At 38.4% G+C, this 23,971-nt stretch overlaps 1 protein-coding gene across 3 annotated transcripts in view; it reads right to left on the bottom strand.

Annotated features, from left to right (window-relative positions):
• Positions 1 to 23,971, bottom strand: part of TENM1 (teneurin transmembrane protein 1) — an 876,412-nt gene that overhangs the window by 396,215 nt on the left and 456,226 nt on the right. For 2 of the 3 annotated variants that reach the window (XM_056539239.1, XM_056539237.1), the window contains 2 exons: positions 14,108 to 14,260; positions 66 to 265 (listed from right to left, as the gene is read on the bottom strand). In XM_056539239.1, the coding sequence (XP_056395214.1) occupies positions 66 to 265; positions 14,108 to 14,260 (353 nt within the window). The remainder of the gene's footprint in view (positions 1 to 65; positions 266 to 14,107; positions 14,261 to 23,971) is intronic. The other variant, XM_056539238.1, reaches the window with a different exon arrangement.

Here is a 23,971-nt window from a genome sequence, read left to right on the forward strand (position 1 = left end):
ATTATATGTAATATATCTGCTGCTTCTATGGTAACATCAGTAGCTGAGGAAAGCATATTAAGTACCTGTGTGTGTGTAGGTGGGATATTTCTTCTTCCATATATGCCAAGGAGGGAGTCTTTTGAGAAGGAAACATTGAATTTTAAGTACATAGGATGGTGAATTGTAACCTGAAACCGCCAGAATAAACCAGGTGGGATAATTTGTTCTATCTGCTTCCCAATTTCCACTTCTCCAGAGTCAATTGCTCGACCTCTTTGATACACTGCAGACAAAGACATAAAAATAGGTGAAATGAACCAGAAAATACCACAAAGGCATAGTACAGAAATTATACTAAATCAAAATAACTCAAAAAAAGTTTTATTCTTGAGGAAGATTTCAATTTATCTGTTGCTTTCAATTCTGTCTTAGCCACATAAGTTATTCTGAAAAAATAGTGTCCGGCTGAAACAAAGTTTGTTGTGTAAATTAATAGTAACATAGTTTATAAGAAAAAAAAAAGACAAAAGTCCATAAAGTTCAACCTAAAACCCTACTGTGTTGATCTAGAGGAAGGGGAAGAACCCCTATGAGGCTAATGCCAACTGCCCCATAACAGAGGGAAATTCCTTCCTGACTTATATATCAGAATACATTTCTGGATCAACATTCTATCCCCAAAAAACTATTATCTATAACTTGCAATAGCATATTTTCCAGTAAAACATCCAACCTATTTTTAAGTCAGACATCACAACATGATGTGGCAGATCATTCCATAGTCTTACCACTCTTACATTAAAGGGGTACTTCGCCTCTAAACATCTTATCCCCTATTCAATGGATAGGGGATAAGATGACTGATGGGAACCCCTGCGATCTCTCCTGCAGTACCCCCTGTCATCTAGTGCACGGAGCGAGCATTGCTCCATGCCTGATGACTGGTGATGCAGGGGCCTGAGGATCGTGACGTCATGGCCCTGCGCTATTGTGACATCACACCCCACCCCATCAATGCAAGTCTATGTGAGGGGGCTCGACAGTCGCCATGCCCCCTCCCATAGACTTGCATTGAGGGGGCAGGGCGTGACAGCATGTGGGGTCATGGCCATGACAACACAATCCTCTGGCTCCTGCATCGCCAGTCATCAGGCACGGAGCTCGCTCGCTCTGTAATGGATGTATATTTATATATGTATGTATATATATATATATATGTATATATATATATATGTGTGTGTGTGTGTGTGTATGCATTATAAAAAGACTATTTGACAAAGCCCATACCCCACGTTACTCTGCTCCTTGTTTTCTCCCCTCCCATCAAGTAGAGGAACTTCCTGTTCTAGGCAATGCCTAAGTCTTTTTAAATATCTAGTAGAAAAATCATACCTTATATGGAATGCCAAGGCTAACAACCCCTCCCTAGTGAGGGCGAGAACTTATGCTAATTGCAATGTCTATATAACCTGAAGGATTGGCAAATAAAGGTTAGAGACGTATGTTATCACTGACAGTGTGTGTCCATGTGATCTACTCATTGTGAATCTGAATTTGGCTGGGAGTTAGATATTTACCAGGTCACTGATAAAATCCATATCAGTTTTGATGCCCGAACAGAAACTCTGGGTTATGCTACCATGAGGCAGTCACGCAATACAAGACATTAAATTGGACCAAAGAGATGGGACATAGACAGAACCCAATCATCTCCAAGAGTACGGTAGGACATATGTCTTGTGAGCTAGCCAAGTACCACTGTCTCCCCCCTTTGGTCCCATCTGGGGTGCCTTAGTCAACTATCTCCTGGCCCGCAAGGACAGGTAACAATCTTGCCAAGAGTCTGTTAACTGAACCTGTCATAAGTAACTATCTGCTACCTGAGTGTGCATGAAATGTGAGTGAGTGAATAAGCAGGATCCTGGGGGATATTGGGTCTCTCAGGGAATTGAGTTGCTAAGTAAACTGATGATCCAGAGAGAGGATATTAGTGGATTTAGGCACAGGACGCTGGTTATAATGTCATAAATAGGCACTGCTGGAAGTTGTTTCTAGGACAGTGTGTAAACCAGAGGGTATGACACGGGACTCTCCAACAATAACATATTCCCAGGACCCATCCCATTGCAACTGATTGTACATGTGTCATGTCATGTCTTAAAGATGTATTCCAGGTTAAAACTTTTTTTATATATATCAATTGGCTCCGGAAAGTTAAACAGATTTGTAAATTACTTCTATTAAAAAATCTTACTCCTTCCAATAGTTATTAGCTTCTGAAGTTGAGTTGCTGTTTTCTATCTAACTGCTTTCTGATGACTCACGTCCTAGGAGCTGTGCAGCTCCTATGGGGATATTTTCCCATCATGCACAGCTCCCGGGACATGACATCATCATGGAGCAGTTAGACAGAAAACTTCAGAAGCTAATAACTATTGGAAGGATTAAGATGTTTTAATAGAAGTAATTTACAAATCTGTTTAACTTTCCGGAGCCAGTTGATATATATATATATATATATATATATATATATATATATATATATATATATATATATATATAGTCGTAGTAATATGCAGCACTTTTTTACTACGACTATTACTAAGGAACCAGTGGACCGTGGCTCCAGCATGCGTGCACCCTACCTACATATCTTCAATTACCTCGATGTGCTGCTTATTTTGGGATTTTATATATATATATATATATATATATATAAAGTTTTTGCCTGGAATACCCCTTTAATATGTCCATGGATTATTGTTAGCTATTTTAGAAGAAGAGAGGAAGTAGATCTTTCCTTTCTAGTACCAGACTTAGTTAAAAAGGCAGAACTGCACTTAACCCCTAAAGGACCGGGGTTTTTTCCGTTTTTGCATTTTCGTTTTTTGCTCCTTGCCTTTAAAAAATCATTACTCTTTCAATGTTGCACCTAAAAATCCATATGATGGCTTATTTTTTGCGCCACCAATTCTACTTTGTAATGACGTTAGTCATTTTGCCCAAAAATCTACGGTGAAATGGAAAAAAAAAATCATTGTGTGACAAAATTGAAAAAAAAACGTTGTTTTGTAACTTTTGGAGGCTCCCGTTTCTACGTAGTAAATTTTTCGGTAAAAATGACACCTTATCTTTATTTTGTAGGTCCATACGATTAATATGATACCCTACTTATATAGGTTTGATTTTGTCAGACTTCTGGAAAAAATCATAACTACATGCAGGAAAATTTATACGTTTAAAATTGTCATCTTCTGACCCCTATAACTTTTTTATTTTTCCATGTATGGGGCGGTATATATAAAAAGTGACCAAAAATGCACTATTTTGGACTTTGGAATTTTTTTGCGCGCACGCCATTGACCGACCGGTTTAATTAATGATATATTTTTATAATTTGGACATTTCCGCACGTGGTGATACCATATATGTTTATTTTTATTTACACTGTGTTTTGTTTTTTATTGGAAAAGGGGGGTGATTCAAACTTTTAATAGGGGAGGAGTTAAATGATCTTTATTCACTTTTATTTTCACTTTTTTTTTGCAGTGTTATAGGTCCCATAGGGACCTATAACACTGCACACACTGATCTTCATCATTGATCACTGGTTTCTCATAGGAAACCAGTGATCGACGATTCTGCCGCATGACTGCTCATGCCTGGATCTCAGACACTGAGCAGTCATTCAGCGATCGGACAGCGAGGAGGCAGGTAGGGGCCCTCCCGCTGTCCTGTAAGCTGTTCGGGATGCCGCGATTTCGCCGCGGCTATCTCGAAAAGCCCACTGAGCTAGCCGGCAACTTTCGCTTTCGGTTTTAGCCGCGCGGCTCAGCTCTGAGCTAAAGGGTTAATAGCACGCGGCGCCGCGATCGGCGCTGCGCGCTATTAGAGGCAGGTCCCGGCTTCACTATGATGCCGGGCCTGCAGTGATATGATGCGGGGTTACTGTGTAACCCCGCGTTATATCAGGAGAGCAGGACCAAGGACATACCGGTACGTCCTTGGTCCTTAAGGGGTTAAATGTGTCTGTTAATTGAACCCTAATGTTTTAGAGATGTCTCCTAAGAAAAGAAGGGTTGATTGTGGTTTGTTGTTTACAGATAGCAGAGCAGTTTGGGCAGCAGCTGGAGCTCCCACAAATAGGTACCACCTTGAATAGCACAAGGGGGGGGGGGGCTGTGGCCCAGATGTGAGAAGTGAGAAGCAAAGGTCACAGAGCTGCAGTTTAGAAAGACCTCACTGGTGGAGTTGTTGAAAGGAAAATGAGCAACAATTCCAAGGGAAGGATGCATGAGTGTGCAAAAATGGGAAAAGTATAGAGATGGTAATGAAAGCTGGAGAAACTGAAAAGGTGTGTGTGTAAAGAGATGAATAGAAGGTATGATGGTGTGTGTCTGTGTCGTAAACTAACTTGTTCAGTAGGATTGCCTAATTATCTCCTAAATAATGTTCCTTAGTGGTATTGGATATAATAGTTTGAGTAGACAAATAACTGTATGCATTGTGTTGTTGAGAAAGCTGATACGTTAGTCCAAATGTTAATGATATATACAAATTATAAGACAAGTAAAAGAGGAGCAGATTGTTTTTAACAGCTGGATAGGGTTAGAGAAACAAAATGGAGACTTAAGATTTTGATGGAAAAGCATGTGCTGAGTGAAAAATGGGCTATGGATATTAAGGCAGTTGAAAGTTTGAAATATACTGATGGTTGGTGTACAAAAGTATTCATATAGTGCAGTGTTATATACAGTATTCATATACAGCAGTGTTATATACAGTCATATACAGCAGTGTGATTCTTAAGAGCAAATTATGATTTTATTTAGTTATATTGCAGTGTATAGTAAAGTCAAAGATAAAGGGATTGGCTAAAATTATAATCTAAATAATTAGGCAATGAATTAGGCAATGAAAATAAACGTGCAGCCCCTGCTGGGAGCCTTGACCCCCATGTGTATATTGATGCTATAAGAATCCCAAGGGGGGTCTTAGATGAATTTAAAGTTAGAGATCAAGTAAAAGCCGGAGTTTAGTTTATAATACCCCAGATTTTAATAAACAAGAATGTAGATTGGATTAATTATATCTATTACAACCAGCAGAGATTCATACATTTCTCAGTGGATGCTCTCAAAGGTCAGGCCAAACAACTAAGTGCCACATCTACTATGACATTGTGCTAGCAGTGTGCTGCTGTATTTTTCTGTTTTCTGTTGCTATATATATATATATATATATATATATATATATATATATATATGTGTGTGTGTGTGTTTCTCGGCTCCTTGTTGTCCCCCTCCCATCAAGTAGAGCAATTTTATGTTCTAGCCAATGCCTAAGTCTTCTTAAATATCTAACAGAAAAAGCATGCCACCAAATCCACCAAAACCATTAATTTGTGGCAGGATAAATGTTGGTAGAAGCTCCCTGGCAAAATTTGGTAAGGATCCTGATCTACCCTAAGGGTAGTAAGCACAGTGTGTAAACACAGTGCATTCAGATAGCTTTCAGACCCTTTCAATTTTTCCCTGCATGTTGTTATGTTTTGGCTTTGTGCTAAAATAAAACTTATAATAATTATTTCCCCCATCATTCCGCACTCAATACACCATACTAATAGTAAAAACTGAATAATGCTACAAATCTAGTGTATAGTGTTGCTCGCGAATATTCGCAATGCAAATTTTATTCGCGAATATCGCATATTCGTGAATTCACGAATATTCGCAAATATAGCACTATATATTCGTAATTAGGAATATAATTATTTTTTTTTTCACAGTACACATCACAGTGACCATCCCTCTCTGCTTCCAGCTTATGTGGAGTAAAGAAGGCTCTAATACTACTGTGTGAGACTGGTGCGCGCATTTTCGCATATGCGAAAATTTGCATATGCTAATTTTCGCATATGCGAATTTTCGCTTATGGTAATTTTGGGTATGCTAATTTTCGCATATGTTAATTTTCGCATTCGCGAATTTTCGCTTATGCGAAAATAAAACGAGAATATTATGAATATGCGAATATTCGCGAATATATGACGAATATTCGTCCTTATATTCGCAAATATTCACGAATTCGAATATGGCCTATGCCGCTCAACACTACTAGTGTACACAATCCTGTCTTTACAGGCTGCTCTTTCCAGCTCATGGTTCTATTTTTCCTCTGCTGTACATTCTCAGCTGTGAGACCTTATACAGACTGGGATTTTTTTTTCCAAATCACCTGAATTTACCGCAGCTGATTCCAATCAAGGTGTAGAAACATATCAGAGATAATCAAGAGAAGTTGGAGCCCCCAGAGTTAAATATCATATGTCATAGCTAAGGGTCTGAATACTTATGTCCATGCATATGTTTTTGAATTTTAGCAAAAGGATATAACATAGAATGGGAAAAAAACTGAAAGGGTCTAAAGACTTTCTGAATGCATTGCAAATAACACTGGAAGCAAATTTAATTTTCGACAAATACTGCCAGTGTCGACATAACCCAACAACAATCTCTTGTAAAAGAGCTTAGCCCCACTGTCTTCCTGTCTGGCAGTGTTCTGTGTTTAGAAAGATTAAGGGAAGATTGGAAAGCTTTGGAAAGATTAAGAGAAAATATGTTACATTTTACCCTGCCAAACTTGTTGTTCCTCCAGGCGATAACTAGTACCAGTGGTACCTGCCAACTGTTTGCCCCCCTCTCTTTATGGCAGTACACATGCACCTCAACCTTCATACTTTTTCTAGTAAGCAGTACATTGTAGGCATAGAGTTGGAGCTTGATACAATTAGAATAAAACTCCACATTTTAGCTTTGAAATACTCCAGTATTTTTTTTTCTCCAAGCTTAAACTTTTATAGTGTTATAGACTTGAGATTGTTTTTACTCTCTTATAGCTTGTTCTTAGAAAAAGTGATATTAATTAGTAGATGAAGACCACTGGGTGGTAAATGCCCCTCTGCATTTGCCTCTGTTGCCAACCCTATAATCCATCACAAAATACCCCAAGGGAGAGTCAGGGGGCGTGGTTTGACATCACGTCTCCCGCCATGGGAACCCAGCTTTCTCAACATACTGTTAAGAATACTTGGTGCTGCACAGAGATGCTGGGACCCCCCGCAGCTGGGACCCTTGCGATCAGACATGTTATCCTCTATCCTTTGGATAGAGGATAAGATGTCTAGTGGCGGAGTACCCCTTTAAATGCAACAGAAGAGCAATGTCAGGAGCAAAAAAAATTGCAGAAGAACAAATTCACAGGAGCAGTTTTATCTCATACTTGCCTGTGGCCGCTTCAATGTTATCTTGGTCATTAGTTAATTCTTGCTTTAAATTCAAGCTACCTACCCCTCTCAGAGTCTGAAAAGAGCCATCACTGCATATTTCATCTGTACCACATCAGCTGTTGTTCTGATACATAGTGGCGGTCCATGATCCGACACCTTCCTCATTGTTTCCTGATTCCATCATGCTGTTCCTACCGGCCCCATAAATTAACAACACAACCCCATATGAAGGAGATTTGGTGCTTAAAAGGGCAGCATCACCCTACCCTTACACACAGATCATTTTAAGGATGGATTCCCTGTGCCATACAGAACATAATCCAGTCTAGCAGCATCTTTGTCCAAGCTGATGCACAGGCTGGGACAAACTCCAGTAAGTGAGGGCAAAACTAGCACTCCTACATGCTCACTCCTGTCAGACTCTTGTCTGAAAACAGAGAGGAGGGGGTTACAAAGCCGTCTACAGTCATTGGATGACAAGACCCAGCACAGCACAGCAGATTTATGGAGGGAGATGAGTGATGCAGAGCGAGGACATGCCCTCTCCAGAGCACAGGATGAAACAGAAAGAAGATATTTGTGAGAGAAATATAGGTGCTTGATACATTAAAATCATATGTTTATGAATAGGCTTAGGTATTAAGTAACCTCTCACATTTTTTTCTTGAGATGACAGATATTCTTTAACCTGTTAAGGACCAAGAACCAAGAGCTTCCTTTCTATAATGCTGGGCCATGGCCCCACGTCATAGCGGGTTGGGCATGGCCTCTAACAACAGCTGGGACCCGTAGCCAATAGCGTGTGGCACTGTTAGCGTGTGTCACGCGCTATTAACCCTTTAGACGCATCGTTCAAAGTTGATCGCCGCGTCTAAAGGGAAACTAAACTACCCCCGGCTAGCTCAGTGGGCTGTTCGGGTCCAGAACAGCTGTAGGACACGAGGAGGGTCCCCTTACCTTTCTCCTGGTGTCCGATCGCCGAATGACTGCTCAGTGCCTGAGATCCAGGCATGAGCAGTCAAGTGGCAGAATCATCAATCAATGGTTTCCTATGAGACCATTGTGGGGCTATAACATTGCAAAGAAAAGTGGTAAAAAAAAGTTAATAGAGATCATTCAATCCCTTCCCTAATAAAAGTTTTAACCACCCCCCTTTTTCCATTAAAAAAAAAACTGTGTAAACAAAAATAAAAATAAACATATGTGATATTGCAGCGTGGAAATGTCCGAATTATAAAAAATATATTGTTAATTAAACCGCACGGTGAATGGCGTACGCGCAAAAAAATTCCAATGTCCAAAATAGCATATTTTTGGTAACTTTTTATGTCATGAAAAAATGAATCAAAAGTGATCAAAAAGTCCGATCAATACAAAAATGGAACCGCTAAAAACTTAAGATTGCAGAGCAAAAAATTAGCCTCCATATTGCCCCATACACGGAAAAATAAAAAAGTTATAGGGGTCAGAAAATGACAATTTTAAATGTATCAACTTTCCTGCATGTAGTTATGATTTTTTCCAGAAGTATGACAAAATCAAACCTACATAAGTAGGGTATCATTTTAATCGTATGTACCTACAGAATAAAGATAAGGTGTAATTTTTACCAAAAAATCTACTGCATAGAAACGGAAGCCCCCAAGATTACAAAATTTAGTTTTTTCTTCAATTTTGTCGCACAATGATTTTTTCCCCGTTTTGTCGTAGATTTTTGGGTAAAATGACTGATCTCATTACAAAGTAGAATTGGTGGTGCAAAAAAAAAGCCATCATATGGATTCTTAGGTGCAAAATTGAAAGTGTTATAATTTTTTTAATGTAAGGAGGAAAAAAGGAAAGTGCAAAAACAAAAAAAACCCTGGTCCTTAAAGGGGTACTCTGGTGGAAAACTTTTTTTCTTTAAATCAACTGGTGCCAGAAAGTTGAACAGATTTGTAAATTACTTCTATTTAAAAATCTTAATCCTTCCAGTAGCTGCTGAATACTACAGAGGGAATTATTTTCTTTTTGGAACACAGAGCTCTCTGCTGACATCACAAGCACAGTGCTCTCTGCTGACATCTCTGTCCACTTTAGAAACTGTCCAGAGCAGCATATGTTTGCTATAGAGATTTTATCCTACTCTGGAGAGTTCTTAAAATGGACAGAGATGTCAGCAGAGAGCACTGTGCTCGTGATTCAGCAGAGAGCTCTGTGTTCCAAAAAGAAAATAATTTTCTTTGTAGTATTCAGCAGCTAATAAGTACTGGAAGGATTGAGCTTTTTTACAAATCTTTTAGCCTACAATCTAATTGCCAGTGGAAAGGCATGTTATGTTTTTCCAGTAATGGTGGGCTGCATGCTTACAGGGCAGCACAATGGGGTTAATCCTGCCTATCCATGCGTAATTGAAACTTCATAAGGTCTCAGTGCTGTTATAGTTGTATCAAATCCACTAAAACATTTCATTGAGATTCCATCAGCTAAAGTAAGAGTGGTGCAGTGTTTTAACTCCATGTTTCATTTACTTTTCATAATTCTGTTCTGCTATGACCTACAATAGCACCATGCACTGTGAATACATGTGGCCCTACACCTCTTTTTTTCTTGTAACCCGACCCCATTCTTGTAGAAATCATGATTTTTTTTCTCAATTAACACATCATCTTGACTTCATTTTTCTAGTTAAATTCCCAATCGCTGCAATGTTTTTGTCTTCTTCACCCTCTTATAATAGGACTGAGAAGTTGATAAGTGGGGAGAAGTCGAACAATGGCATACTTCATGTACTTATCTATAGACCATTGCACAGAACAATTTGTATCTGCAGTGAATTTATTGTGGATTCTAAAAAAAAATAAAAAGGATTTTGTGAAGCAATAGGAGTAAGCTCTAGAGTGTTTTAATCCGCTCTGTATTAAATATTAAGGAATCAAGCAGCGTCTTGCTGAGTTTGCAGTGAATGAGCAGGCAGGCTTCTATAATCCATAGTGTCATTAATATCAAGTACAGAACATCCAGAACATACATTATGATCTTTACTGTGATTGTATATCTGCGCAGTGTATCATTATTTTAATTCTGCTGGGGCTCTATTGTCTATTGTCATTGTAAAGCATCATTCATAATACAACATACTGTTATACACAGTGGCTTGATGGAGGACCTGCAATAAGTACCTTTGTGTCTTAATACGTTGTATGTGCACTTCACTGTGACTGGCTGTTAGCCTTTCTTCCCTACTCTTTGTGATGCTGCAGCAACATAAGCTTTTAGAATTGTTTCTCCTCGAGAATGTTACATTTTTTATTACTGTTTCCAGGGGTATTCTCCTATGAACTTATAAAATGCTTAATAAAAATGCCACTTATTTTAACATTGATTTTTGTGGCTGGATTCTTTCTGCAAGCGTACACCTCACTAATCCTAACTTATTAAAATTTTCGAAAAGCGTTCCAGCAGCCACTTATGATTCACACCAGGGCTTCAAAACTGAGTAAAAGTATATATTCAATATACATTTATTTTTAACTATTTGGAGTTATATCTTAACAATATTCTTCTGCTAAACAATTGTTTTACTGTATATATTTTTCCCTGTGTGGATTAAGATTTGCAACTTGTTATTTATAGTAAGAATTTTAGGAGTAGGCTATAATCTGTCTATACTATAAAGGATTTCTTGACATTGAGATACGGTTGCAGATGTCACATATTGGCCTATGGCTGAGGTGAGGTTACAATGTAGTTTTATAATGCTGAGCTGAGCTACTTGGAATAAGTATTGCTGCTTGGCAGGACTTGTGCTATTACAATATTGGCCACATACTGGCCACATCTCCCAGCTGCAGGATATTGAAACCGCTCTGTGTCTTTAGCCTGTTCCCATGATTGTGGAATGTTCCCTTCATTAGCATGCATGTTTCTTGTTCTATTCTGTAATCTGACCTCTGCTTGTGACCTTGTGATTTTGTATCACACTATTTTGTAGGTTTGACCCTTACTTGTTGTAAGGTGGCTTCTTGTTCTGACTATGTATTGCGCTGTCCTCTTGTTTTTTTTCCCCTTTTAGCTTGTCCTGGTTAACCCTTGTATTCTGATTTTTGTTTCTCTACCGTGTGTTGCTGACTTGACCTGTCTGACTTTCCATGACACCCGGTCCACCTATCCGAGTGTAAGGATCATTCACGTAGTATAGTGCTTAATATAGTCCCAGTAACTTTGATAAAAGAAACAGAATACATTAATCAGAAAACACGTCATAGACACATCTGTTAGTTAAATAGCACTAAAAGTTTTTTTTTTTTTTAACTCCTTTTAGGTGATCTGTAAAATAGCTCATGATTTGCCAGAAAATAGATTGGAAAAAAGAATTTCCTTCTAGTTGCCAAAAGCAAATCTTAAAATATGACCATTAATTTGCCCAACAAATCATAATGGCTAAATAGTTGTTAAGTGTCAGCCAAAAATTGACTACTTCTAGCCTTATTATTACTACTTCTAGGCGTATTATTCATGTATTTGTAATTTATTGGCCTATTTATTTCTGCAATTGTATCAAAAATGTTATTTAAAAAAAATGACAATGTTTTCCTCTTTCTTGGCCAGGGTTAAATGCATGTTTCTAAGGTTATGAAAACAAACCCCAATGGGTCAATTAAAATACAATGTGATGAACTTTAAAACCATTTAGCATGAGACAAGACAAACCATAGCAAACCTTTCCTTTAATCTCAATTTCACTGACTTTACTGCAGTGAACCTTCATTGGCCAAAGGAAATTATTAATTTTATTATCGTCATAAAATTTGTGCATTTCAAGTAACTGCAAAAGAACATCATTAGTCTGATTTCTTAATGGTGTAACTCAATACCCTGCTGAAACCATTATTCTTGAGGAAGAGACCTCATTAAAACATCTCCTGATGATCTTTCCTTCTTGGCGTCTGTTACACTGAAGTCATAGTCTACTGAGGTTTCGTTTGCTAGAATTTTGTTGGGCCTTAACAATTTCACTGTGGTTTTCTAATGAAAGTTAATATGCTTTGTACAAAAGTCTCCACTGGAAAATTCATTATCAGACAATTGGAATATCGAATAAGATATACAGTGATGCAAAATTCATGATGCTTTCTATATGTTGACTTTGACATGTGCTGACTTTAATAAATCTGCCTCGATGATACACTGAATGTAAAAAAAAAAAAGAAAAGAAAAAACAAACAAATCAGATGGAGTACATATGTGTAATACAACTTTAGAGAATCTTGAAAAAAAGATGGAGAAGTGAGATTATTCTAAAATGTATATACTGTTAGATTTGCAGGGTAACAGAGAGACTCGTGGTGCAGAGCTGCAGCAGCTTGTCTTCCCCTCCCCTACCTCACTCTGCCCTGTATGACTAATATACAGGGCTCAGCTTCCATACCTGTATGTCTATAAAAGTGCCTTGGCCCCTGGTATGGAGATGACATATAGTCCCATATTTATATTGAATAGGAATTAAATGCAAATGTAGCAGTCACACCAAGGCCCTGGGCCTGAGGGGGCCAAAAGACCCCTTTACTGCATAAATAGGCAGCAGCATTACAAATTAAACATGATTGGTGAATTTTGGCCCTGAAGCTTTAAGTTGCACTTCTAGAATTCAGGAGCAATTCAACCCCATGAGGAAATGCGCTGTAAACTTTGCTCAGAACGCTCTATATTTACGCCAGGGCAATGAAGCGAGCACAGGAGCTATACACACTTCAAAGCTGTTAGCAGAATGAGTATTATTCTCATATTCACATTCGTTTGGAATTTTTTTAGGTTTTGTCATAGTAGGAAGTCCAAAGGACAGTACAGAAATATTTATACAGCTATACCTTCATATGTTCTTAAAGGGGTACTCCATGGATTTTTTTTTAAATCAACTGATGCCAGAAAGTTAAACAGATTTTTTAATTACTTCTGTTAAAAAATCTTAATCCTTCCAGTATTTATAAACTGCTGTTATCATCCACAGGAAATTCTAATCTTTTTGAATTTCCTTTCTGCCTTACCACAGTGCTCTCTGCTGACACCTTTGTCCCTTTTAGGAAATGTACAGAGTAGGAGCAAATCCCCATAGAAAAACTATCCTGCTCTGGACAGTTCCTAAAATGGACAGAGGTGTCAGCAGAGAGAAAGGTGGTAAGACAGAAAGGAAATTCTAAAAGAAAAGAACTTCCTGTGGATCATAACAGCAGCTGAGAAGTACTGGAAGGATTAAGATTTTTTAATAAAAGTAATTTACAAATCTACAAAAACAAAGATAAGCATGCACTCACCACCGGTAAGCTGCTGCAGGCTCTGAGTGTGGGATCACCACGGCATAGACGTAGACGATAAGGGGCGCTCAGAGGCTACGCTGGCTGTTTCGGACATAGGAACGTCCTTCTTCCGGCCTCGAGGCCTCTGAGCTCCCCTTACCGTCTACGTCTATGCCGTGGAGATCCCGGACTTGGAGCCGCAGCAGCTTACCGGCGGTGAGTGTATGCTTATCTTTGTTTTTGTAGATTTTGGTACTTCACCTTGTGCGTGCACCCCTCAGGTGCTGCTTACCTATTGAAGTGAGTCCGGACGCTCCTAGCGGTTACCTTGCGGTATCGTATGTTTGCATTTTTCCACCTATTTGGTTTGCTACCTGGTGTGCTCTCTCCTTGGATTTTCTATGGATAGCTTACAAATCTGTTTAACTTTCTGGCACTAGTTGATTTAAAAAAAATGTTTTCGAGTGGAGTACTCCTTTAAACAAATGCAAAATAATAATATCACAGCTTTACGGACCTGTACAATTTTCCAGTTTCTTTAAATTACTTGCACAATTCTTACCTTTCTTCTCTGCTTTATCAGTAACCTTTCCTCCAAGTGGAGAATAAGTGGTGTCTGTGGACTCCTCTCCTTTATTTCCTTTACTGACCCCATTCTCATAAAGCTGACTCTCCACAGGTTGAAGTTGCCAAGTTAAACCAAACAAGTGAACTGCTATAAAAAAGGAAACACTTTAATCCCGAGAAGAGAAAAAGATACGTACAGATCTAATAAAACCATACTTGATACATGGATTCATCATCTTTATCCCCTAATTCATGCTTATTATCAGCTTTGCTTTATGAATTTTAGCATTGTGAGAACAAAGACATAAATCCTGCATAGGCAGCAGGAGACTGACCGCTGTACATAATTTAAGGAGGCTTTGTTTTTCTGCACATTTATCTCCCTGACAGAGGGGTAATTATTGCTATATGTACTAAAGTAATCATTTGTTTAACTACGAATACAAATTGTATGGTAATAGGTTTAACGGGCGTCCTGTGATCACGCTACAGAGTAAATCTTAATTAACTTAGTTGATTAATTTTACTATAAATGAGAATCCACTTAAAATGATAAATGAGGCAAATTTTACAAATGTCTTAAAAAAAGAAATATGGAGAAAAAGAAAAATCTTTAAATCCTTTGAAGATTTTCAAAACTCATATTAGAGCTATGAAATTACTTTTCCAGTCCACAGTACAATGCTACACCATTTTCCCTGCTACTTTAGTGCAATACATCCTGAGGGCTTAGCAACAGTTGAATAGTTAAAGGGGTTGTCCAGTGGGAGGGGGATATTTCAAAACTTTGGCAGCTTACAAATCTTTAAAAAAAAACAACTTTCAGTTACCTCCTGTGCTTTAGTGGTGCATCCGGTGTCCCACTCTGGTCCCCAACTGCACTACTCTTCTGCTTCAGAAATTGTGATGCCCAGGCCCCCGAGTGACAATAGGGCCCAGAGTGTCACACTGCCCCACAGTCAATCACTGGCCGTGGCGATGTCCTGCCTTGCCAGTAAATAGCAATGTGACATTCATGTAATTTGGGGCCCAGGCATCACAATTTCTAGAGCGGAAGAGCAGCGCATCCGTGGACTGGAGTGGCACACCGGAGGCACCGCTGAAGCCCAAGGAGGTAAGTAAAAGTTTGTTTCTTTATAGGCTTTAAAGGGCCAAAGTTTTGAAAAATTCCCCTCCAACTGGATAACCTCTTTAAGACTAAGCTGTCAAATCAAATGCCTGTGAAAAAAGTGGATATTGGCTGCTGGCTGTTTCCAAGGGCAACTTGGCTATGCATGAATGGTAAAAACTAGAGATCAGAAAATCGATTAGCATGAATTGGATTCTTTAAACATTTTATTTAAAAAATCAGATCCCTTAAAATCCCACTTTTTGTGGTTTGTCTTGGATTGCTCCTGTACATTATATGACTTGAGGTAAGGGGCTTTCACTCACCAGCTACTCAATGTACAGGAGCAGGGACTCCTGTCTTTTGAAGGAGTCCATGCTCCTTTATATACTTTGCATGGGCAATAGGAGGGCAATTCAGGCTCTTTCAAATTTTAATCAGGATCTGAATTGAAATTGACAGTCAGATTTTTCATATTGGACCCAAAATGAATCTCAGACAATTTCCTCATCTTCAGTAAAAACAATAAGAGATAACTTCAAACCAGGTAAGAAGAGATCTTCGTATGAATGGAAAACCCATATAACTGCAAATGACATAAAGTCAGATCTACAAAGTGAACTCTCAACGTACAAACTAAGAAAATGTCCTCCCAATTTGCTAATTTAGATGTCAACAGGTATGAGAATGAGAGGAGATGAGAATTTTGCATTACCAATATTTTCTTAATGGTAAAACATCTGCAGATGACATATGACAGGGTTAAAGCCCAGATACAATATCAGCTTCACCAGATACAATATGATGTCAGAAATGGATCTATTCTTTTTCTTCTTGAACTTACAGTTCTAAGGGTACGTAGAGAGGAATTCTCGCTTAAAAATTCTGCGTGGATTTTCTGCATGGAATATAGGAGGAAACTGTTTTATTTTTTTTTACTGGACTACAACCACCATTAGAATTTCCCTTTTTTTCGTGCGGAATTTCAGCGCGAATTCCACGCAAATTCCATGTGAATCCTGCACAAATTCCATGTGAAAAGGTGTTCAGCTGAATTTGTTTTTAATATTGCGGTCTATGGGAATTTAGACGCAGATTCCGCATGAAGAAAGAACATGTTCATTTTTCATGCGGAACGGAACTCCGCATTGGAATTCCATGTCGGAATTCCACTTGCAGAAATTCCTCAGTGTAAACTGAGGAGCGGAATTAAATTCAAATCAAGGGGGTATGGCATTGCTGAATGAACTGGAGAGGAATAAGCGAAAGGAATTACTCAAGTAAATTCCTCTTCAATTCCTCGGTGTGAAAATACGCTAACATGAATATTCACTTTTGTGAATATATCACTTACCCATCAGACACATCAATATTTCATCTTCCCCTTCCACAGTCAGTTACAGGTTGTATAGGTAACAGATGACATTGTAGTCTCCAATTTATTGTCATTATTTATTATTATATCCTATTAGGATACTATTCACTGGCATTGCAGATAATGCTATCTGACTGCCAGTAAAAGATGTCATAATGCTATTCCATCTTGGCTCCTTTCTTTAGTGGTAAAATAAATTCAAGTGAGGAATAAGGTTTCTTTGTTGGGTATCTCTTTCATTTCCAGTAAAATAGTGTGTCCAGCCACTGTGACTGTAGAATGGTCACTTACCCTGACCATGTATGTAACTAAAGTATAATCACAATTTAGCAACAGTCTACCATTTCCCGTGAACTGTACATCATCACAAAGTATAAGACCTCTTCTTATGACCCTATCTATAGAAATGTGGAAATCATAGTATGTTGTAAGGCACTTGTGACAAGAAGACTAGACAGCTTCTGGCTAAATGACTGTCAAATAAAATAAGTACTATTAGCAATGATAGGATTGTTGAGGGCTGGCCTGGGTAAAGCACTAAAAAAAAGCAGACATAGCTGCCCTGCAGCCTGAAAGGCAACTCTTACTTTGGATAAGTGTGTTATTCCTTCATTATATTAACTATGAACATCCTATTGGCAAAAAACTGGCTAGTATGTTGGTAAATGTATATCTTTGCCTTGTAACATAGACTCTTCACTGCATTGGGACTTTCCATTAAGATGTCAATCACGTATGATGGCAAAAGTTGTGCAGCATATGCAGTACTACTACTGTTAAACCTACAGTAACTTCCATGGACCCTTTCAATAACAAGTTACATGATTAATTCTGCACATAGCTTCTGCTAGTAAGAGAAGGTCAGATGTGAACAGAACCGTTTATAATTATTATAAATAATATCACATTGTCAAGTCCTTAATATACACAGTATGTTTATATTTCACCTACATCAAATATTGGTCCAAACCTTAACATCTAACTAGTTATACAACTTGTAGTAGCTTAAAGTTAAAAAGTGATTATATTATTCAGTTCCTAACTATTATTAAAAAATCAAACACTTTTAAAACTATACTCTTGGTATAAAATATGCCCTGTATATCAAGGTTATTGTGCACGATTAATGCTCTTTGATGTAAGCGCTGCGGAATCTGTAGGCGCTATATAAATAAATAAATAAAAATGTTCTCTAGTTCTCTAAGCCTTCGTGTCATTCTCTGTCCCTGGAGGATCTACACAGGTCATAACACAGGGTGGAAGTTTTATCCAGTGTATTTTAATGGAATGAACATGATTTACTCTTCAACTATTATTAATTGTACATCTACATATATCAATCTATATTTATTTTTGTGTGAATTTTCTATAATACTTACCTCTAAATCATTGCTGAAAACTTACAGTTGGCCGAACCAGATGACTTTAGCGGGTTCTGCCAACTGTCCAAAGTATATGGTGAACTCCTGGCTCTCAAACAACAGATGATGTTGGTAGAGAGTAAGGCCGGGCATGTTGGATTTTCCCAGTCTGACCATTTTGTTTTTGGGAAGGATATCCCAGCGCCAGAGGTGCCTGGCTGTGGCTTAACCTACTTCATGAATGCTTGGCCGTGCCTAACATTTACGTGTACAGAGAGATAACTGTTTGCAGAACAAAGTTTTGGATGCAATCTATTGAAAGTGTATGGCCACTATTTATAATTTCATAGGGAATTAACCAACCTGTGTTTTTATCTATTGATTACTATGGACAGTCTCTAATGTTCTGCACAGAAAATAATCTTGGGAAATATTACTAGCTAAGCCAAGCAATCTCCATATAGTAGAGACACATACCATATGTAAATATAACTATGCATAAAAAATATGTTTTTCAAGGTTTTATTAATTTCTTTAGAGAACCACTTAGAATAATGATGACAGAATGTCAGAACAACTGCACTACCTAGCATTATCTCTTCTAAGGGAGCTTAAAATACAAACATAGAGGAGGAGATTTATCAAAACCTGTCCAGAGGAAAGGTTGCCCAGTTGCCCATAGCCACCAATCAGATGGCTTATTTCATTTTTCAGAGGCCTTGTTAAAAAATGAAAGAGGCAATCTGATTGAATGCTACGGGTAACTGGGCAAGTTTTCCTCTGGACAGGTTTTGATAAATCTCACCCAGAATATGCTAATGTACAAGAGCCCTTATTTCTAAAGACAAAGATATATAAAAGTAATTGTACATAGAATTTTTAGGTGTCACCTTAGGGTTCACCACATTTATAATGCAAATTGTCTCCAACCACAAGAAACCCAGTGCAGGAAAAGCAATCTGAAAACTGATGGAAGATCAATCTACATTGTATATATTTTTCTCATTCAATGAGGATGTGTTCAGTTTTCAAATCTTCTATTCGGCACAGTGTATCCATTTTATTTCCACTGCTAATAAAAAGACTGACATTTAACAAAAAGGATCGCTATTCTTCTCATCGTTTTTTTTTACTGAACAAAAAAGCAAAATAATAAAGTAACCTAATTCAACAGGAAAAAAAATGTGTCCAATACTGGAGCTGTTAGAACCAGCTTAGTAATTGCCAAACCATCAATGTCCGGTAAAAAGACATGTAAATTAATGTCCTGTTGCTGCGATAAAGTTTCTTTTATGGAAATGAGGAAATAACACAAAATTGGATAATTCTCCTTTGTGTGAGATATGTTATAGTGAAAGACGACAAAAGTAGGCATGAGATCATTATGAAATGTTAATGGTTCGATGGCTAATAGGATACATATATAATTAAGTAGAAGGTATGAGTAAAAGACATTAACTTCTGCTTCTTTCTTCTTTTGCTATAGAAAATAGTGTTAATTATTGTATTTTCTGGGCTATTCTTTTACTCCATTTGATGTTGCATTTACATAGGTTGAATCAATTCATTAACAAATGGGATGAATGTTTTTCTCTTCACCATGAATAGCTTGCCATTCATACAGCAAAATACAAGACTGAAAAGAAAAGTCCCGAAATGATGAGTCGTCCAAAACTATACATGTAGGCGCCAATTAAAGAGGTAGGAGACCTTGTGACATCCCTGCCTTAAGTTAATGTAGTCTTGTACTGAATATAGGTTATAGAGAAGCAAAGAAAATCCATAGAAGAAATTGATTTAACTACTTTGTGATTCACAGAGATTTGATTTGAGGATCTTTAGCTGGTGGAGAATCAATCTGTCAGCTCTGCAGCGCGGTAGTTTAATCTGAAAATTCGCTACTTGATTTGGCCACGTCTAGAAATGGCTAAAGATTCACAAATCGATTTACAAGCTTTCAAGTTATGGAGTTACTCTGTCTCTTACAATCCCTCCAGTCAGCCTCAGTCATTGCCACATTCTAAATAATGTGTGAAGATTTCTATTTATAGGTAACAGCACAGATCTGTTGTAAATGATAAGACAGTCTACTTTGTTTTCATCTCTATCAAATCTTGGAGGATATCCCGGATGGCAAGAGGTGGCAGGGCACAGGTGATAGATGTGGGTGTCTTTCTCTAGAGCCCCGGTGTGTTTCATGTCTAGCATGCAGTCTTCAACATTGCTTAGGCTTTAAAACTATTCTTGGTGAGTACTTGAGGCCAAAATATTTGCACAGATACTGGTATTTTCTGTATCCTGATAACCCTTGGTCTTTTGGGCTATATGGGTGTGTGTGGGGTGGGGGTAAGGATAAAAGTAAAATATATTGTGAATGATTTTTATGTACAATAAAATCTAAAAAAATTAAGAAAAAAAAATAGAAAACCTTGCTTGGGCTCTGTTCACACTTGTGCCTGAGGATTTTTTATTTTTTTTATAGAAGCCATAAATTATAAAATAGACTTGTAATAGATCCTAACAATTGCTAATAGATCCCATTGATTTATGATTGCATAGTCAGGGCAATGAGTTTTTTTATATGTTACAGGGCAGTGTGCTAGGCTATTCTTAAAAAGAACAACACAAACCTCATACACTAAAATGTGTCAAAAAAGCTTAATGGGGTTGTATTACCTATACTTATTTTTGTAATTAGAGATAGATACTGAAACAAGTTTTTTTTCTAATCTGTTTCTATTTTTTCCTGATTGTATTTTTTTATTTATTTGTTTTTATTTGTATATATGGGGGTTTCCATCTTGCCTGAGTTATTTTAGCAGCATTTAGTTACATAGTTCATAAGGTTGAAAAAAAACTCATCACGTTCAACCTAAATCCCTAATGAGTCCCTACTGAGTCGATCCAGAGGAAGGCAAAAAAAAAAAACCTCATACTAGAGGTAAAAATTCCTTCCCGACTCCAAATATGGCAGTCAGAATAAATCCCTGCATCAACGTTCTGTCCCTATAAATCTAGCATACATTACCAGCGATGTTATTGTTCTCCAAAAATGCATCCAGACCCCTTTTAAATTCTTTCACATAGTTCACCATAACCACCTCCTCAGGCAGACAATTCCACAGTCTCACTGCTCTTACAGTAAAGAACCCCCGTCTGTGCTGGTGTAGAAACCTTCTTTCCTCAAAACGTAGAGGATGCCCCCTAGTTATAGATACAGTCCTGGGTATAAATAGATCTCTGTAAGGTCCCCTGATATATTTATACATAGTTATTAGGTCACCCTAAGCCTTCTTTTTTCTAAACTGAATAACAATAATTATGATAATCTTTCTGGGTACTGTAGTCCTCCCATTCCCCGTATTACCCTGGTTGCCCGTCTTTGAACCCTCTCCAGCTCTATTTTATCTTTCTTGTACACTGGTTCCCAGTACTGTACACAGTATTCTATGCATCTATGCCCCTATTGATGCACCCCATGATTTTATTTGCCTTGGCAGCAGCTGCCCGACACTGGTCACTACAGCTAAATTTACTATTAACTAAGACTCCAAAGCCCTTTTCAACGTCAGTCGTCAAAGTGTGCTCCCATTTATTACATAATCCCAGCCCAGATTTTTCCTCCCCATGTGCATTACCTTACATTTATCAGTGTTGAACCTCATCTGCCACTTCTCAGCCCAACCCTCCAACCTATCCAGATCCATTTGTAACAGTGCATTGTCCTCTTTTGTGTTTACTGCTTTACAGAGTTTAGTATTATCTGCAAAGATTGCTACTTTATTATTCAACCCCTCTAGAAGGTCATTAATGAATATATTAATAGAATAGGACCCAAGACTGACCCCTGTGGTACTCCACTAGTAACAGTCACCCAATCAGAATAAGTACCATTAATAACCACCCTCTGTTTCCTATCACAGAGCCAGTTACTTACCCTCTTACAGACATTCTCCCCCAGCCCAATCCTTCTCCTTTTATGCTCCAACCTTTCATGTAGTGATATGCTTTACCTGCAAGACTCGTGGATTATAGAAAGGAGTTGTTCTATTCAGATGAATTAGAGATGAATTTCAGAGGTCATTCTACAGGGAGGCAGGATGCTGGTCACTATTGTGAATCGTGGTGAGTCCAGTGTTATCTTTGTTATACTGGTGTAACCTTTCACTCTGCACTTGAGAAGAAAGGCATTACTGAGAAATGATCTGTACAGAACAAGAAGTCTCCACTTAGTTTTAGACCTAAAGGCCAGAATGGAAACTGCAATCACTACAATGTGAGCGGGCTCAGCCACATCAATTAGAAAAGGGGTGCTGCTATACGTATCAATGTAATACAGTATCCAGAAAGAAAAAGAAACACGCAAAACAGCGCACACCCATAAATATCAAAAAAAGTACTCTTTATTAATACATGAATCAAAAAGACAGACAAGATTCTTAAAAACATTTAAAACAGGCCTAAAGCAGCCAAAGCACAAGACAGGGTGAGCTCCCTCAACAAAGGGATCCCCACCCAGGGCACATGCCTATTACAGTACATCAATATCGTCCCTATGTCATACAAATAAGCTACCGCATAACACTAAATTCATCACAACAGCCCATATACAACCTGTATTCTCATGTAGCAAGTAGTGGTGAAGTGACACAGGACGGTTAATGGAGGTGTTACCAGGCAAGTGCCCCCCTAAAGACCCCACGCGTTCCGTTGCCCGTCGGCAACTTCCTCAGGGGTGTTGTGCTTCTATTTCCTTACATCTGTCTTATATATATTCCATAATCAACTTAATTGCAAAGGTCTGTTTGACCAGAAGGAGATACCTGTGAGTCTCTGTGGTTTCATGTCCGAACTCCACTTCCGGGTCTCCTACCCGAGCGCTGTCACTCGCTTGAACTTCCGGATCACACCCGTAGCTTCACATATCAACCACGCATGCGCACTCCATACTGCAGACTTCCGGATCACATCCGCAGCTCCGAAACATCATCCACGCATGCGCGCTCCATACTACAAAATTCATTGCTTGCGCTTGCGCAGTGCGCTCCAGAATACACTCCGTCATTCATTCATTCTTGGGCTACGTCCTGACATACCCCTATGTGTATCACTTGTAGCTGTGCGCTCTACCACTATGGTCACAAGCTAATTCATCCATCCCCCTCACTATGAACCATAGTCTTTCAAATAGTGGTCCCTCAATACTATGTATTTCAATAAACCGATCTTATATTATAGACAAAAAATATATATATATATATATACACATAGAAGATTTTATAGACAATTTAAGATCATTATCCTAAGCTAGTAAAAAATATATATATATACAGAATAGATAGCATACCATATGAACTCTGTTTGGTACAGCCAATATTTAACATACCAGTTCAGACCTTATATAGAGAGGGCTGGCTAATATCCCACACATCAGTATGAGACATGGTTATTATTATTGATATCCAGCATACAAGGGTAGCAACCCACGTGAGCACACCCATAAACATAGCCATGGGCGTATATATAGAATATTTTATCACCTAATCTAGCTCACCCTGTCTTGTGCTTTGGCTGCTTTAGGCCTGTTTTAAATGTTTTTAAGAATCTTGTCTGTCTTTTTGATTCATGTATTAATAAAGAGTACTTTTTTTGATATTTATGGGTGTGCGCTGTTTTGCGTGTTTCTTTTTCTTTCTGGATACAACCTGGATTAAACCTGATTTAATCTTTGTCATTTTCTGATGACACGTTCCCTTTAACCCCTTAACGACGCAGGACGTATATTTACGTCCTGCGCCGGCTCCCGCGATATGAAGCGGGATCGCGCCGCGATCCCGCATCATATCGCGTCGGTCCCGGCGCTAATCAACGGCCGGGACCCGCGGCTAATACCACACATCGCCGATCGCGGCGATGTGCGGTATTAACCCTTTAGAAGCGGCGGTCAAAGCTGACCGCCGCTTCTAAAGTGAAAGTGAAAGTGACCCGGCTGCTCAGTCGGGCTGTTCGGGACCG

The sequence above is a fragment of the Hyla sarda genome, chromosome 9, assembly GCF_029499605.1.
Source record: "Hyla sarda isolate aHylSar1 chromosome 9, aHylSar1.hap1, whole genome shotgun sequence".
NCBI classification, from domain to species: Eukaryota; Metazoa; Chordata; class Amphibia; order Anura; family Hylidae; genus Hyla; species Hyla sarda.